We start from the raw sequence: 16707 nt of genomic DNA, 5'->3' as shown, positions 1-16707 counted from the left end.
CTCAGGGTTGCAAATGTACATTTGGACCATGAGTTATTAATTTTATAGCTACTCTAACTATACTGTGCTCTTATTTTCTATAAAATGTTTGCCAGAACTGCCTAATCAATGACTTGTTTATGTATTTTTCCATATGTCTTAATAACTTACCTGTTTTTAAAGAATTATGTAATTCAGATTACATATTTTTGTTCCCTGAAAAAAATAATGATCATTTCCTGTATTCTAAATACAGACTTGCTTTGGCAGAAAATACTAAGAGTAATACCAATGAAATCGTGTGTCACTTGCTGTGAATTAAGGAAGAGGGCTGAATCCAATTTATGCTGCTTAGACACAAAAAACACAATCACACTGTCTAGTAATTTAGTTGCTCTGGCCAAATTAATTTGCTACATGTTTGCAAGACTGAAATGAGGACCTTGATTTTAAAAGTAAAATATTCTCCTCCCATGAGAATGATCTGTGGCTCTAGGACTTGGGGAAGTTTCTTTTTTCTATTCATCAATGATCTATGCTAATTTCCTAATTATTTTAATAGTATGTGTATAATAAGGAGAAGATAGTCTTTTTGACTTAGAGATAGTGTATATTACAAAAATATACAACTATACATATGAATATCTTTAGCCATTAAGATTAAGAGGATTAAAAAACTAGTTTATTTCAAATATGGTTTATAAAAGTAAAGTTGATGTAGACATCCACTCAGCTAAAAAACATCGTAACTAAAACATTTCAATGAAAGCACTAACACGATGTAAACATTTATAGTCCTGCCTGATCCTTAGCCCTCAAATATTTGTGTGATTATCTAATCATTAGTGATGTTCAGAACATAAATAGCATATATTTGTAATATAAATGTTGCATTCTTAGACAGTTATTTAATGCTCTAGCATTGCATTAGAGATTATGATCTGCATTCACACTGATGCCTGACTAACATTAGACTTTATTCCTGTGAAGAATTCCAGTGCTGCCAACTGTGTCTTGGAAAATACCAGGCAGTACATAATGCTCACAAACATCTGTGGCTGTCTGTCACAAACAATGCAGTATCCATCCCCTAGTTCGGCTATGTGACATTACTACCCTTAGGCAGCATTTGACCATGTTTGATTAAAGTGGATAGGTTTAAGAATAAACTTGTGCCACTCTGCAAATATTCCCTGTGCCAAACAATGTACTTGGTCTTAGGGACAGACATGTGGTGAATAAAAACAAGCATGGGCTCAACTCTCTGGAGATTTTAGTGTAGCAAGGGAGATAGATATTAATCAAATGAATTAGACAATTATACTGAAATATTAAAACTGGTGAGAGTATAATAAAGTGGTTTGTCCCAGTCATGGAGGTCACAGGGAAGGCAGCACAGAGGTGAGGATGAGCTGAGATATAAGGAGTTAACTAGATGGAAAGGGAAAAGGATTCCAAGGTCATGTGCAAAGGCCCTGTGGTGAGAGAAAACATGGCACCATCATGGGATGGAGAGAAGGCCAGTGTGCCCAGTATATCTGGTGTCCAGGGACACAGGGGATGGAGTGTGACATGGGACCAGGGCATACAGAGCTCTGTAAACCTGGTTTGGTATGGGGTCTTTTCCCTAAGAGTATCATAAAGTCAGATTTGCTTCTGGGAAAGATCTTTTGACTACTAAACACCAAGTTATTTTAAGTAAGCACTGAACAATGAATTACTTTTTAAAATGGCTCTATGGTCTGGTGGGGCTGCTCCATCACTGGGTGGTTGAGTACATGAAGCTTCTGCCATTTGATTAGGGATGGTTGATTAGGTACTATGGTTAGACTGCTCTGATTATTCCTCAGGTTGCTATTTTATCAAAAAGCAAGAGGAATATGCTAATACTTTCTCAGACTATTCCTGTTCACAAAGATAAAACTTTAGATTGTGAATTGAAAGAACACCAGGCATGCACGGGATTTGAACCAAATGTGGATATGTCCATTCACTTACATAAAAAGTATGATCCCTGTGTTGGCCATGGCATAGGATAGACCCAAGATTCCACTGCCCATGATGGCATTACTCAGGTTGAATGAAGACATTCCAAAGGAGGTGGTTCCAGGATGCTTGAAGGAAAAGGAATGCATCATAAGCAAATATTTGCCAAAGGATAAACCGTTTTTGGATTATTCTTATTCTCATATTATCTTTACTGGAGGAGATTATAGTCTAAGATTGAAGACTAAGATAAAATCACAGTGAATAAAAGCTTTTTATTGACTCAACTTCAATAAAAGCATGTAATTTTCAATGGAATGTAGTGCTTGGCTTTAGCAGGGGTCTCAGTAAAAATAAAAAACACGGGTTGAGTAGTATAAAGAAGAGAAAGCATGTATGATTGCAGATTACATTTGGGTTAGAATGATTTCTTTAAAAAACAAATAAATTTCATAAATGATTTATGCAGCCATATGGCGAACAGGAAAAACAAGCCCCTATTCCAGTAAGGGCCTGAATAAACAAAGAATGTGCTGATCAAGGCTTGGAAAATTTCAGTCACACTGTTTTCCCACAGAGAGCTAGGTAGATCAGACACCCTCAAGTCCTGTTTACTGCCTGAAAGCAGAGGTTCACTTACATGTTCATCGTCATAATCTGCCAGCTTCTTTTTCCCCAAAAATCCATTTGTCAGGAATTTCTGACTTTCAGCATCTTCATCAGCAAATTGACTGAACACGCATACAAAAGGGAAAATAAGAAAGTAAGAACATGTAAGTAAATGCTCTGAATTATATTTAGGTTTCAGGTGATCTAAGTGACTGAATAAGGGGAGGAAAAATAAGATAGCTAAAACTTTTCTTTCCTTTTCCTCCTTCATACTAGTGTTCCTTCCAGACCAAAGACTGAGCTCCAGTTATGAACACACTTTGGGAGGGAGAGAGGAATTTGTAAAAGAAGAAAATACTGTTTTAAATTGAAACTTTTTAAAGACACATTTCTCCTCTCCACATTAACTATGCAAGAAAGAAAATAATTAGAGCTAATTTTGTTCCCATTTAGAGACCTTCCAAAGGAAGGCTACAGAGTCGTGACTGAGGTTTCTCAACTACTATCACATCATAATCAGATGATTTTATTAATTCAATAAATATTTATAAATGCCTAGGCACTGTGATCTTCATTTCATTTGATGCTCAAATATCCCAATGAGAGGGTCTTTCACACCCCTGCTCTAGAGATGAGGCAACTGTGACTAAGATAAGTGAAGAAGCATGCCCACCGCACCAGACTGCAAGTCTAGGGTCTTCCATGGTGCCACGCAGTCCCAGGCAGGGCCCTATAACTGGTACTTTTCTGCTCCACCAATTTATTCGCATAGCCCTTGCTGGGAAGTGGTTGAATGGTAGCTCTGTGTTGTGTTTGGTTATTTTCATGTGCGTGTATTTAATTACTCTGAAAATGTGCTTGGGTTATTAGACAATAGACAAAGCTAGAAAAACATTTAAAAAGCCAATGAATTAGTAGAAGAGTTGAGAGGGAAGCAGGACTTTAAAATGTCACTATTCATGAATGGAACGTTGTGACTGTGGTCTATGTGAACTCAGGCTGGAAGCTGCGCACCCCTTAACTATACTGGTCAGCTCCTGCAGTTGCATGTCAGGGGTTTTGAGGATATGAATCTAGTACTAGCCACATTTCCAGAAGGCTTGACTAATGAGTCCAGCTGCCACCATTGTATTTTGACACTATAAAATATCACACAGGCTTTTTTTCTGTCATATGAAATGCTCAACTATGAATGCTTCTTAAAAGTGCTTTATAATCAGATAGATGGCAATTTGGGGGCATTTCTTGCACAAGAGAGTAAGATTAAGTAATTGGAGAGTGTTTTATTCAAATAACCCTTAGAAATTTTTTAAAAAGTACAAAATAACTATAAGAGATCTGTACAAATTATCTTTAATAATAGGAACTAATCATGAAAATAATCTTGTGAGGAAGAAAAGTAACAAGTTTACTTTTTGAGAATAGAGAACAATGTTAGGTGTAGATAGAACTAGAAGACAAAATGACAAAGTTTTATGTGCTTTTCTAGAACCCTAAGAGTGGATTTTCTAGAACCTTATGGTGCACATACAAGTTAGAAACTTTTCCTGGCATTCTCTTCTTATTTCTCATGCTTTCCGATGCTGCCTTCTTCCATCTCTGCACCCACCCCCTTTTCGTGCAGTATTTAAATAGTCTATAGTTAATATACTTGCTATATAAAGACTGGTATATAATATTCACAATTGGAATCTGAGACAATAAGATGAAATGAGCATAAGGATTATAAAAACAAAAGTGTCTTCTGGATTTGAACTCTGGAATATCCAACATTCTAATTTTTTTAACCTTAAGCAATAAACTAGAATCCTTTAGTCCATGAGTAGCTTTTAAAATTTAGAATGTGAAAGTAATTAGATTTCTTTTATGAGGCATTTGCATGTTCTTATTTGGGCATGGGATGAGCTGTAGTCATAAAACATGCCAAGACTGGATAAAAAATATGAAAAATGTGCCCACTGTCTTAAATGTTTTGATACCAAACCCAACATATATTGAAAACACAAGTATAATGATTTCAAATAGATGCATTACATTGAATTTCTCAAAAATTTACATTTAAGGGATCAATCCAAACCAAAACAGAAACAAAACCCATCTTTTAAAAATAATTATAAAATTGCGAAATGATGACTTGTATTTGAGGAAGGAGTTACAAAGTAAGTCCCTGTGAGCTGTCCAGAACATGTCGTATGAAGTGTAACAAAAGCATTCTTGTTCTTTCCATTATGGCTTTTGGAGGACCAAATGGAATGGCTCTGTAAGGACTGTTCTTAGGATGGTGTCCTCGTCAGCTTGGCCACCTCTGCAGAGCTCATATCTATATGCATCCTTCTCAGAAACAAAAGAGCCCTCAGATTTGGATCAATATACTGAGAGATGAAATAGAGGAGGAATAATGAAAGCTTACTGAGTATCATCTATATTCTAGGTACTCATTTTATCCTTAGGAAAGTAGGTGCTAGTTTGCCATTCTGCATTTTTCTCTGAAGCTCAAAGAAGATAAATATCTTTTCCAAAGTTAGGCAATTACTATGCAGATTCCAAAGCCCCATGTTTTATCACACTCTTTTTCCTGCTAGAAAGTGCTATAATTTACATCTCCAGGGCTTCTCTAATCCAACAACCCTAAAATTTACTGCACTGACTCCTTAAAGGAAGAACAGTGCTTCCTCTTGATGGCCTTTTCTGGATATTGTAAGTGAAATGAGACATCCTTGTCTGAGGATAATAGTTTCTACTTCAGGCTTTGATTTGGTCAAAAAGTCCCTTCTAAGTATCTTTTTAAAAATAATTTTTTATTTTCCAATTACCGTTGACATATAATATTATATTAGTTTCACGTGTAACCTTCTGAGTGTCTTAAGTCATGCATAATTTGTAATATATAACCTTTTTTAAGAAATTAATTTACTTATCAAATAACTATCGTGTACCTACTACATACTAGGCAGTGTGATATGTGCTGGAGCCACAGAAGCCATTAACTTGTAGTAGTGGCATCGTGCATATCTGGATAGAGAAAAAGAGTGCACAAAGGAGAGGGTGGCCACTTCTATCTGGAAAAAGTCTTCATAGGAGACCTGATATTGAGATAAAGATGAGTAGAGTCGATAGAGAATAAAGGGAAGGTGGTTATGTGACACCAAGAAGGCATTCCAGGCAGACAGAGCAGAATGCATAAAGGCACAGGGAGCTGTGAGTGGCTCAACAAGGCTGGAGAATAGGGTACAACAGAGAGCTGGCAAGAGCCAAGACAGGAGAGCTTGGTCAGGGACAGATCATGAAGGTCCTTCCATGCCAAGCAATGTATAGTTTCATCTTTATCTTATAGTTAATGGGGAGTCACTGAAAGGCTTTATCCAGGGATGACACATGAGTCAGTTTGCAATTGTAAAAGATTACTTTTTAAGGAGGTAGAGTTGTTGAACAAAATGTATGACAGGGGGACAAATTAGGGCTGTTCTAATGGACAGGTGAGAGAGGATGAGGGCCTAAAGTAAGATCACAATACAATGGATACAGAGAAGAGGGTGCATTTGAAGCATTAATGAGGTAGAACCAATTAGATATAGTCAAATATTGAATGTGCTATTTGGGGGAGGGAGTGAGCCAAAGTTGACAACTAGGTTCTTTTGGTTGAGTTACAGAACGATAATGACTTTTGACCAGATGGGGATTACTGGAAGAAGAGCAGGGTTTGAAGGGAATTGTAAAAGTTCTATATTAGCATTACAAGTTTGACTATATCTAATTATAAATGAGGCAATTCAAACATGAGTCATCCAGTAGAGATGTATTGTAGACGGTGGATATAAATGATTTGGAGTTCAGTGGAGAAGTCTAACAAGCTGGAGACACGTTTAGTGGATGAAACCATCACAGTTATGAATGAGCTTGTGAATCAGACGCTTTTAGAAAACTATCCCTACAGAACTCTGGAGATGTAGCAACATTGAGAGGATAGTCAAAGAAGAGGAATGTAAAAGAGAATGGTCCAAAAGATAAGAAAAGTGATAGGCTAATATAATTTAAATTATTATATATTATTAGTGGGGATGGGAACATTGTAACTTCAATTCCAAACTAGTCACCAAAGGATTGACATATAAATGCTATAATAATATGTACTTCAGGATCAGGTAGTTGATGTGTTAACATCAATATCATTGTTGTCTCTCAAATAGGAAATAAATCTAATTCTTCCTGACAAGAATCTTGTTTTCCTTTCTTATTTTTCCATAGAACCTGTTCATTTTAAACTTCGTACCTGCTCATTGCTGCCTTTTCTAAATTTTCCATGCTGGTGTAGCTATCTTGAGCACTTTCTCCACTGCTGCTCTCATCATCAGGTTCGATGTTGACATTTCTCAGTTCCACAGGATCCATTTCAGCTGTCAGCACTTTCTTGTCCACACACGAGCTCCTTCAGTGTAAACAATATACTGTACCTTCAGCTTAAGGTTCTTCCACTTTGTGTTGGTGTCCAGTACTCTCTGTTCTGCAAATAGAACACAAAACAAATCATTGTAATTTTCTTTAAATGAAATAAATGAATATGCATCACCTATTTTGTGTATGCTCTCTGTAAAGACCTGGAAAGTAAGTATACTCCTGAAAACTTTACATAAATATGCCCACAAACTTTCCTTTACCCAACACAAAGAGGGAAAATGGAAGAGAAAAAAATTATTAATAAATTGCCAAATCAGCAAATGTTTATGGAGTGCCCATGTATATGAACAGAGGCAGGTGCTTTGCTAGTCACCCTGGTGGCGGGAATAACTCTTAAGACAAAGCAGCAATCTTCAAGAAGCTTTAGTTATTTGTAAGCAGTTTGCATGACTTAAGAGAAAGGAAGAGAAAAATAAATTGTTGACAAAGGAAGATCCGCCAATGCAGATCTCTACTAGCAGTAACATATGAAGATGACCATTTTCATTTGCTAATTATACATGAAAGAATTAACGCCACCAAAATGCTTGATAACATGCAACACAGGATATGCCCAGGAGTAGGGAGTCACTTTACAGGCACTTGCATCAGGAAGCCAAAGTTAAGAATAGTAACAATAGGAAGTACAGATTTATCTTTGAATCAACATCAATCACCATCTACACAAAATTATAATGTGTTTTAACAACGAAGAGATCCAGGTCTTAGGTTCTGCTCACCTTTAATTCATTGGATCTCAGCACAACTTATTTAAATTCTTTGGACCTCATTTTTCTCAACTGTAAAGTGAAAAGGGGCGGACTGGCATTGCGTGAAAAAAAAGTGTAATAAATGTTGTTGATAAAATTTCTTCTGAAATTTTTACTATTAAATCATTCAATTCTTGATGAACCATTATATTGGGAGAAATACGATCACTCTTGGAAGGTGTGGTTCTGAAATGTGCACTACTCATTTGGTACAAAAAATGCTGATCAGGGAAACTAATATAAAAATTGTTTCAGAGTTCATGAAATTTGTAAATCTCCTGAAAAATATGGGGGAAAAAAATTCCACCTGGGAATGCTTATACAATTCAGGGGTACAGCATCACATCTGTGGAAGGCAACTCACACTTGAGATGAGTTCTCACTCTAAATTCGAAAAGTTACAAAAAACATATAGGAACTCATCAGGATGAATGTCGATAGGCATGAGAAATGATTCATACATGAGTAACTACAAATAGCAAATCAATTTAAAAGAGACTTTAAAATTAATAAATAAAAAGTAATAAAAAAAAATTCAAAATGATGAATAGCAACCATGGAATAAGAACATTGTAAAAGATCAGGCTGGTTTGAAGAAGAGCCAAAAAGGAACTATAAAAAATACACAAACAAACAAAAAAACAAAACAAAACAAAACAAAAATCGCAGTAATTGGAATAAAGAAAACTTAGCTGAAGGGAGAGTAATGAAATTGGAAGATAGATCTGTGGAAATCACTCAAATTACATCAAAAAGAAATAAAGAAAGAAAAATATAAAGTTAAAATACATTGGGGGAGAATAAGAATAAGAAGTTAAAACATATTCCAATAGTTATTCTAATATGAGAGAATTGTGAGACTAGGGAGAGACAAAATAGAAAGCCATGGCAGAGAATTGATCAGAACTGAAAAAGATAATAGTTCTCAGGATTTAAAAAAAGCAGACAGTACTTCAAGCAGGAGGGGAAAAATGAATATATTCATTAATATGAAGTAGTGTAAGTATAAAACATAAAAGATAAAAAGAAAAATCTTGAAAGTCACAAGAGAGAATAGAATTAAGACATGCATAAGACATGGTTAAAAGGAAAAATAGAAATTTGTGTTAAATAACTACAAAAGTTTCTCTCACCCATCACAGAGACCAATTTCACTTCCCAGCAGCAACCACTAATGACAGTTTATGTTTTAAGTTCTTCATTTAAAGTTAATCATTCTAAATTTAAATTACTCACTAAAACTTCTCTGACTTGGGTTTATCAACTCAACAGGTACCTATGGAAGATAAAAAATTAGCATACCTTTTTCTCTCCTTTCTCACACACTAATTGTTTTAGTTAATGAAATACTTTTACAATGTTGAGATTTACATTATTTTCATACTTTTCTGTAAAACAAATCTCATCATTTTCTACAGGTTGTTTACTAATCACTGAAAATGAGTAATCAGGACTTACAACATTATAACTGTGTAAATAATATGTCCCGAAGAGCCAAGTGGTAGATTTGACTATAATAAATGAAATATGATCCTATATTACTCAAACTTAAAAAGTGAATTTTCCATACTTTTTTTATCTTTTGAATGTTTTGCTCCTTCACCTTCTGGTTCTCATCAGTGCCAATGTTTCCTGAATGCCATTTCATCTTCTTTCTTCAACTTGTTTTGCATTGTACTGAAATACCACCTTGAATGACTTTTTTTTCGCACAATGTGTCCATGTTTGCAAACGAAAGTTCTGAGTTGTTTCATGTTGGAAAATGTCTTTAATTTGTCCTCGAACTTGGTTGATTGTTTGAATTCTAGATTCAAAATAATTTCCCTTCATAATGTGGAAGACACTTATCTCTTGACTTCTGGCTTCCACTGATGAGTCTGACTCTCATTTCTTTGATTATTTTTTCCTTCTGAAGGACTTTAGAATTTTTCTCCTTATCATTATCAGAAACTTCTCCAGAATGTAAATAGGTATGAGTAGTTTTAAAAATTTATCTAACTCTGCACGTGGGGAACCCATTTAATTAAGAGACATATCTTTCCTTTAATCAGAAAAATATTCTATTTAAAAACTGTTTCTTCCCCTGTATTTACTCCAAAATAAATTAGACCTTTTAATCTATATTGCTAAATTGTTCTATTTCTGTTCAGTGTTCAGAGATATTTCCTTGATGTCATATCCAAATTAACAAATTTGAACTGCTGTGTGATATTGTGATAAAGTAGGATATATATATTTGGTCTTTATCCCTGGTTTCCAGGTAGAGCTACTAATGTAATACAGTAAATTAATATTTAGTTTTTAGTTTTTGTTCCCAGTTCCTGAAATAATAATGATAAAGGTGAAAGGAGTCCCTTTCAGACACACTTGAGTTTAAGTTAGTGAAGCAACTTTTGGAATGCTTCTAAGGATGAGAGCTGGTTGCCAGGAAAATCAACCATGTGATCAGAGGGTTGGAACTTTCAGTCCCACCCTCCAACCTCCTGGGAGAACAAAGCAGCTGGAGGTCAAGTTAATCACTAATGGTCTTTGGTGAATACATGATCATTGGTTTCCCACGACCCATGCCTCCTCTCTGTATATATTGACTTGAACTGCTACTGAGTACCCTCTGGTCCCAGATTTTTCTATTTCACAGATTTTTCCAGCTCTATCTGCTTTCTGGCTTCTAGGGATTCTTCAAAACTTCTTTTGTTAATGACCCCACTATTATTTTTCAGAATTTCGTGGGTTTTTTCCTTTTAAAAAACATCATTTTGTCTTATTACTTGAATTCCTCAAGGCTAGGTCCTAAGTTCTCCTTTTTCCAATCTACTTCCAAGACTATACACCAAGGACTCTTCAAGTTACATCTTTGGCCCAGGCCTCTACTCTGGTTTCTAGTTCCATGTGTCCCATGGCCTAATTGATACATACACTTGTATATTTCAAAGGTGGTTTAAAATCAATGTGTCAGAGGGCAGGGCGGAGGGGAAGGTAGATGGGGAAAAAATTAAAATAATTTCTTCAATGAAATAATTAAATAATTAATTAGTTTAAAAAATAAAATAAAAGTCTAACTTGTGACAGTTCTCTCTTCTTTCAATCTTTCCCATCCAAAGAATGTTGTCACCCTTTATCCAGCTACACAAACCAGAAATACCAGTCTTCTATTATAAATTTTTCTTTCTTACCACTAGAATCCAGTCCTTTACAAAGTCTGGTTGATTTTACAAGTAACTAAACTATTTCTCAAATTAGTCTACTTCCATTTCTTCCACCATTACTCTCGTCTAAGCTACCATCATTTCTTACATTGTCAATTGTAACAATCCTAACTGAGGTCCTTGAATCCTCTCTTGCCTACCTGACTTCACCAGAGTGATCTTTTGGAAACAAAATTTATATCATACCACTCATTTGCTTAAAACGTCTTATTGTTTTCTCTTTACTCTATCCTGAATCCCCCTTCCCAAATCTAATCTATCACCAAGTCCTATCAATCCTTTTTTCAAAATTTATTTAAAATTCATCTACTTCTTTTTCCATGACCATTATGTTATTCCAAATGACTACTTGCTAAAGCCCCAAAATGATTTTCTCATCGCTTTTTAAAATAAAGTGAGATTTTCTAATATGCTGTAAGGCTCTACATACTTTAATTCAGGCATAGCTCTTTAGTCCTATATTTAATCGTACCTACCCTCACCAACTGGATATATGAGGCTTCTTTCATGTCCCCATTGCCACCTCAGAATCTTTTAACATGCTGTTCCCTCTGCCTGGAATGCTCTTTCCCACATTCTTAACCCAGGTGTCTCTCAAAATTAACTAAAAGAACCTGAAAAAAAAAATCTTTAAATGTCACATGGTCAGAAAGGCCCCACATCTAAACTAGATCCTCCATAATATGCTCCTGTAGTATGTTCTCTTCCTCACAGTATTTATCACACTTTGCATTTACATTTTTAGTTGTGTCATTATTTGATAAATACCTATTTCTTCCACTAGGCAGAAAGCTTCATGAAGGTGGAAATGATCCCAGGTTTGCAGACTCTACATATTCTCAACATCTAGCACAGTGCTGGGTGTTATATTCTACTAAGACCAGTGCAACTTTATATGATCTCCTTTACAGAAACAAGTATGAAATCTTGTTATTCCTTTATAATTTCAAAGAGAAATGGAAATGTTTTCCTCTGGTTACCAGAAGAAAGAACAGCTTTGTTGTACAACAAACGCTCAAAGTTATTCTAATAGAAAAATCAAATTTGATTTGACAGAACTGTGTGTACTCTAGCCTTTCTCTCCAATGAAGTTAAGTTTCTCTGTGATACAAAATTATTTTTCAGAAACAGACTAGATATTCCAGTGTGTAGTCTTCTGCACTATTGCTTCAGTTCACCCATTCATGAAGATGCAAAATTAAAACTTGAAATAAAAATATTTAGAATACTATCACCATTAGAAGACTGTTTTATCACATTTATTAAGAGATATCTAAATATCCTAACTACTAATTCTTTATATCCAAATTCTTGTTATTAAACTTTATAATGTCTTGTTTAAATAGGTACCTAAGAAACAGGATAAGAAATTCTCAAAAAAGCAGATCTCTCAAATTTTTACTTATGTTGTCTAACTTCAAAGAAAGACATCAAATCTGGAAAGCAAAACTGTCCTTGAGTCAAAAGGCAAAAGTTATGACCTTCCCTAGTTACTGCAAACATTTATTTTACCTGATAAGTAAAAGTAAAAAGGGAGCTAACATTTTCAGAGCATTTCCCACCATCCCTACCTATTTTGTCTTTCATACCAACCCAGTTGTGACCAATTTACTCTGAAAACTAGATTTAGGTAGCAGATAGGCTTATATGTCATTTACCCTTTTGTTGAGCAAGCTGGATATAGCTGGTCATGAAACATCTAAAAGCTAAATTACCTTGGATCCAAGGATCTGATTTAAATCTACATCCAACATGTATCTGAGATATATGAACATAACTTTGACAGTAAAAACGATCTAATATTACTTTTATGTTAAATTCTCTTAAACAATTTCCCCAACACTGCCATTTTAGTCACACATTGATAGTCAGATGGCTTGTTAGTCTCTGGCATGATTTTTTCACAGAAATTAACTTATTAAAAAGCAATCACTACATACAGTCTGAGGTACATCCTAAAAAAGAAACTGCCAATAACAGCAGAACGGTATTTACTTGATGACTCCCTATTGCTGGTGCTAATGTGTTAGCATTTTTATTCCTTTCCTCTGCTTAGACACAGCTTAGAAATAATATCTAGGGAGAACCAGAAAAGTTAAAATAAATAACCCTATGCTGAGGTCTTTTCCTTTTGCTAAGAATATTACATGCTTGCTAATATAAGAATTAAAGCAACCACTTGAGATATAAAGGGCTATTCATAAAATCTGAATATGTTGTTTTGCTTACAAACTTTCTAGCTCTGCTTTTAGATGACATAGATTCTCTAGTCATCTTAAACATTAAGAAACATCTTAAATTCTTGCACAAAATTTATTTCTTATTTCTCCAAACAGTAGTTAGTTTCCACAAATGTACAGGGATATGTAGCATAGATGAAATTCACATAGTGAACTCTTTATGCTATACATGTTAATACATGATATTTAATAATCTATAATGAAATGTGGATATAGTAAATTCCAAAATGTCTGCATTCTATATAACCAATAGTAAACCACCCCTAGGGTACTATTTTTCCCAGAAAATAAATAATTTCACTTTCTTTAAAGTAACTCATATATTTCAAATAATAGCTTCAATAATCCATAAAGCATACTGTATAACATGGTTAAATAAAACTCAAGAGTTTAGCCCTCAAAACTATATGTCTCAGTATTTAAATGTTACTGATATACTTCCTAAGAGTATAAATATAAAGACTTGCAGAAAAATTCCCAAAATATTTTCTTAATATACATCTGAATAACTGGAAAAACTTGGCCTTGGTAAAATAAATGGAAATCTTTTCTAGAAAATTTCTTCAGTTTATCAAAAATAAAGCTTTTTTTCAGCCAACTGTCTGTGAATACAATATATATCATCAGGGCAAATATTTTTTCACTGAGTTATGAAGCACTTTTACTTTTGTTATCACCTGGGCATTTAATTAAAACCATCACCATATGCTCTGTAAGATGCTCCAAATACAAAAATACCTAAATCCACTGAGAATTCTCCCTGTCCGATTAATAAATTTGATCATAGCTCTAGTTTTAGATATTTGATTTTAGTCCTTCAAGATCTAAAGCTATGCTTACATTTTATTCAATTTCTCAGTTTCTTCTAGTAAATTTTCTCTACAAATATTCCATTAAAATGGTCACATAAGAAGACAAGGCGAAACATGACTCTTTTTTTCATTTGACAGTAACACAGCCTTTCACATCTGTTGCATATAATGTTCCTTCTTTGATTAGTCTAAATTTTCGTGGGTGTTTTTGTTTTCAAGATAAAGAAAATCTTTAGTGTCATAACATTGAGAACGTACTTCTAAAACTTTATATTTTTTCCTAAGACAAATTATGCTGACTCTTCACTTTATTCAGTGACTAATCAGGAGATGTAAATAACTAAACTCTTGTTGCCTGCCAGTTTTGCCATGTTTTCCTTTCCTATTATCCTCTGCCCTAATTTTGTGCTCAAACCTAAAATTATCTGCAAAAGAACACTGCAGTCAGGATCTGGGTAAATAATTTCAATGTCTGACATTATAGTAAATTGATCTTTTTTTAATGAGAAAAATTACCCAAGTAGTATTTTCAAGCATTTTAATTTGTAATAAATAGTCAACACCATAAAAAGAAGAAAGGAAGCATTATTTTAACACTGCATATATCCATGTAAAAAGAACTTTACCTTAATTATTCCTCCAGTACTGTTCAGTCTTTCTGGAACTGTTCAGAATAGCAGAACTCTAAAACAGAATTGACTTATATGAAACTTTGGGCATCTAGACAATGATTTAAAGACCAGTGGGCGTGAGGGAGACAAGCCAATCACCACCACCACCTCGTCCCAACACCTCCCTCTGTCCAACTTGCGTCAGCTCTTTAAAAAAAGAGAAGCTAAATCAGTTTACTGTTTTACATTTGGATTAAACACCGGTTACACCAATTTCTATTTGCTTTTAGAATTTTGGCTTTTATACAACAAAATACTCATTTACTGAAAGTTCTACCTTGAGTAATGTCATTCTATATCAAGATACTATAGGTTGTTTGACTAATAAATCTAGAAATGGTCATTTTTCAAAGATTTATGAACTGAAGGCAAAGTAAAACAACAATAATATAGTTATGGAGTCAGACTGTTAAATGAAATACTATAATCAAAATGCATAAAAAATATTAATTATACAACATAAGAGTTATTTTCTTTTGAATTATTGACTTATTTAGAGAAAATGTTGTAGAATGACAGACACTTCCAAATAGCACTAAGTTATTCAAGGTGCCATGCATGAGGTTGGAAATCATAAGCCCTGTCAGCCACTGCTACCATTCCAGAGGTGTGCTGAGTAAGCAGAATTCTGTTTGGAGTTTTTTAAAAAATTTTAAACAGACATTTTCCTCCTTTCAAAAAAATCTACTTGGCTTTCCACATATCAGAGAGAGTTAAAATGTGTTGGCAAATAATTTATTCTGTTACGGAAAGTATCAAGTAGACTTATTCTGAAAGAAAGGTGAGAAAAACATTAAAAATCAATCCAGAATTAAGGGTTCTTTGCCTTTTCAATAGATTTTTATACATTAAGAAATTCATATATTTTTAATATTTAAAACTGAGAATTTATGTATTGAAAAGAAATTTTTATAACATGAATGAATAATCTGATAATCAGAAGAAATGCTAGATTACTACAGTTGCATTAATTCCTTATTTCTAGAAGAAACAATTAAACATTGTTCTTTGAGTAAGAAATTCTTAAGTTGATGCAAGACATTAAACAAACAAAATGTCCAATTGATGAGGTGTCCCATTTTTCTTTTCTTTGTCAAATGTGCTCATTTGGTCTATTAACTTTAATACAATATACTTACTTTTATTTGCCTTTTAGTTAACTTGTTCTTTATTTTTCAGTGTTGCCCTTTAGTTTAGTCCCTTATCAGATAAAAATTATTATGGTCTAGGGAAAAAAGGGATAACAAGTATACACTAATTTTAGTTTCAGAGAAATTTAAAGAATATTTTTTTTCAAATAACTTCCATTATTTAATTGTGATCTTTCCAATTTAAGATTTCTTTCTGTTTGCAAAGTTACCAAATGAGTATAAGATTAAGCAAGCAAAAAACTGAAATAATTGTTAGAAAATTAAATACTTGTATCCTAGTAAAATCTCATTTGATAGTGGGTCAACTGAAAAAGAATAAATGTATTCCAAAATGTGAATATTATACTATGATATCTTCATATGAAATAAGATGGAGATAAATGGATAAATATCTAAAGTTTTACTTCTTTAAAATTTTATAGTTTTGGAGTCTATAACCATGCCACCCTGAATAAGCCCGATCCCATCTGATCTCTGAAGCTAAGCAAGGTCGGGCCTGGTTGGTACTTGGATGGGAGACCACCTAGTAAGACCAGATGCTATAGGTGTAAAAAATAAAAATGAAAAAAAAAAATTTCATAGTTTTGGTTTCCCTACCATTTTATTCTTCTTCAAATGTAATAAATAATTATAGTAAATTGCCATCTTGAATTAAAATAAAAAACACACATAGGAAACTTCAATGAAGGGTCCTATTATATTTCTTTTGAACCTACTCTAATTGCAAAATTCTTATCACAAAACCTTCCTAACAATGACTCAAAAATCAAATATATACATACAAACACTAATTTAACAAAAGTTAGCTAAATTAAAATAGTTTAGGAAATTGTTTGTTGTTATTCCCCC

General features: G+C 33.8%; 1 protein-coding gene and 1 pseudogene across 2 annotated transcripts in view; one reads left to right on the top strand and one right to left on the bottom strand.

Annotated features, from left to right (window-relative positions):
* The window catches only part of SLC38A4 (solute carrier family 38 member 4), a 54754-nt gene that overhangs the window by 19175 nt on the left and 18872 nt on the right, over positions 1–16707 (bottom strand). Inside the window, exons 1-4 of one of the 2 annotated variants that reach the window (XM_006916862.2) lie at positions 14663–14810; positions 6845–7075; positions 2606–2696; positions 1978–2093 (exon numbers count right to left, since the gene is read on the bottom strand). In XM_006916862.2, coding sequence (XP_006916924.1) covers positions 1978–2093; positions 2606–2696; positions 6845–6963 — 326 coding nt within the window. In that variant the 5' untranslated portion in view covers positions 6964–7075; positions 14663–14810. Of the gene's footprint in view, positions 1–1977; positions 2094–2605; positions 2697–6844; positions 7076–14662; positions 14811–16707 lie in introns of those variants that run through there. The other variant, XM_006916861.2, reaches the window with a different exon arrangement.
* LOC112483897 lies at positions 16288–16406 on the top strand (annotated as a pseudogene).

The sequence above is a fragment of the Pteropus alecto genome, unplaced genomic scaffold (assembly GCF_000325575.1).
Source record: "Pteropus alecto unplaced genomic scaffold, ASM32557v1 scaffold196, whole genome shotgun sequence".
Lineage (NCBI taxonomy): Eukaryota > Metazoa > Chordata > Mammalia > Chiroptera > Pteropodidae > Pteropus > Pteropus alecto.
The sequence above is the reverse complement of the archived record's forward strand: the minus strand, read 5'-3'. Positions and strand labels throughout refer to the sequence as shown.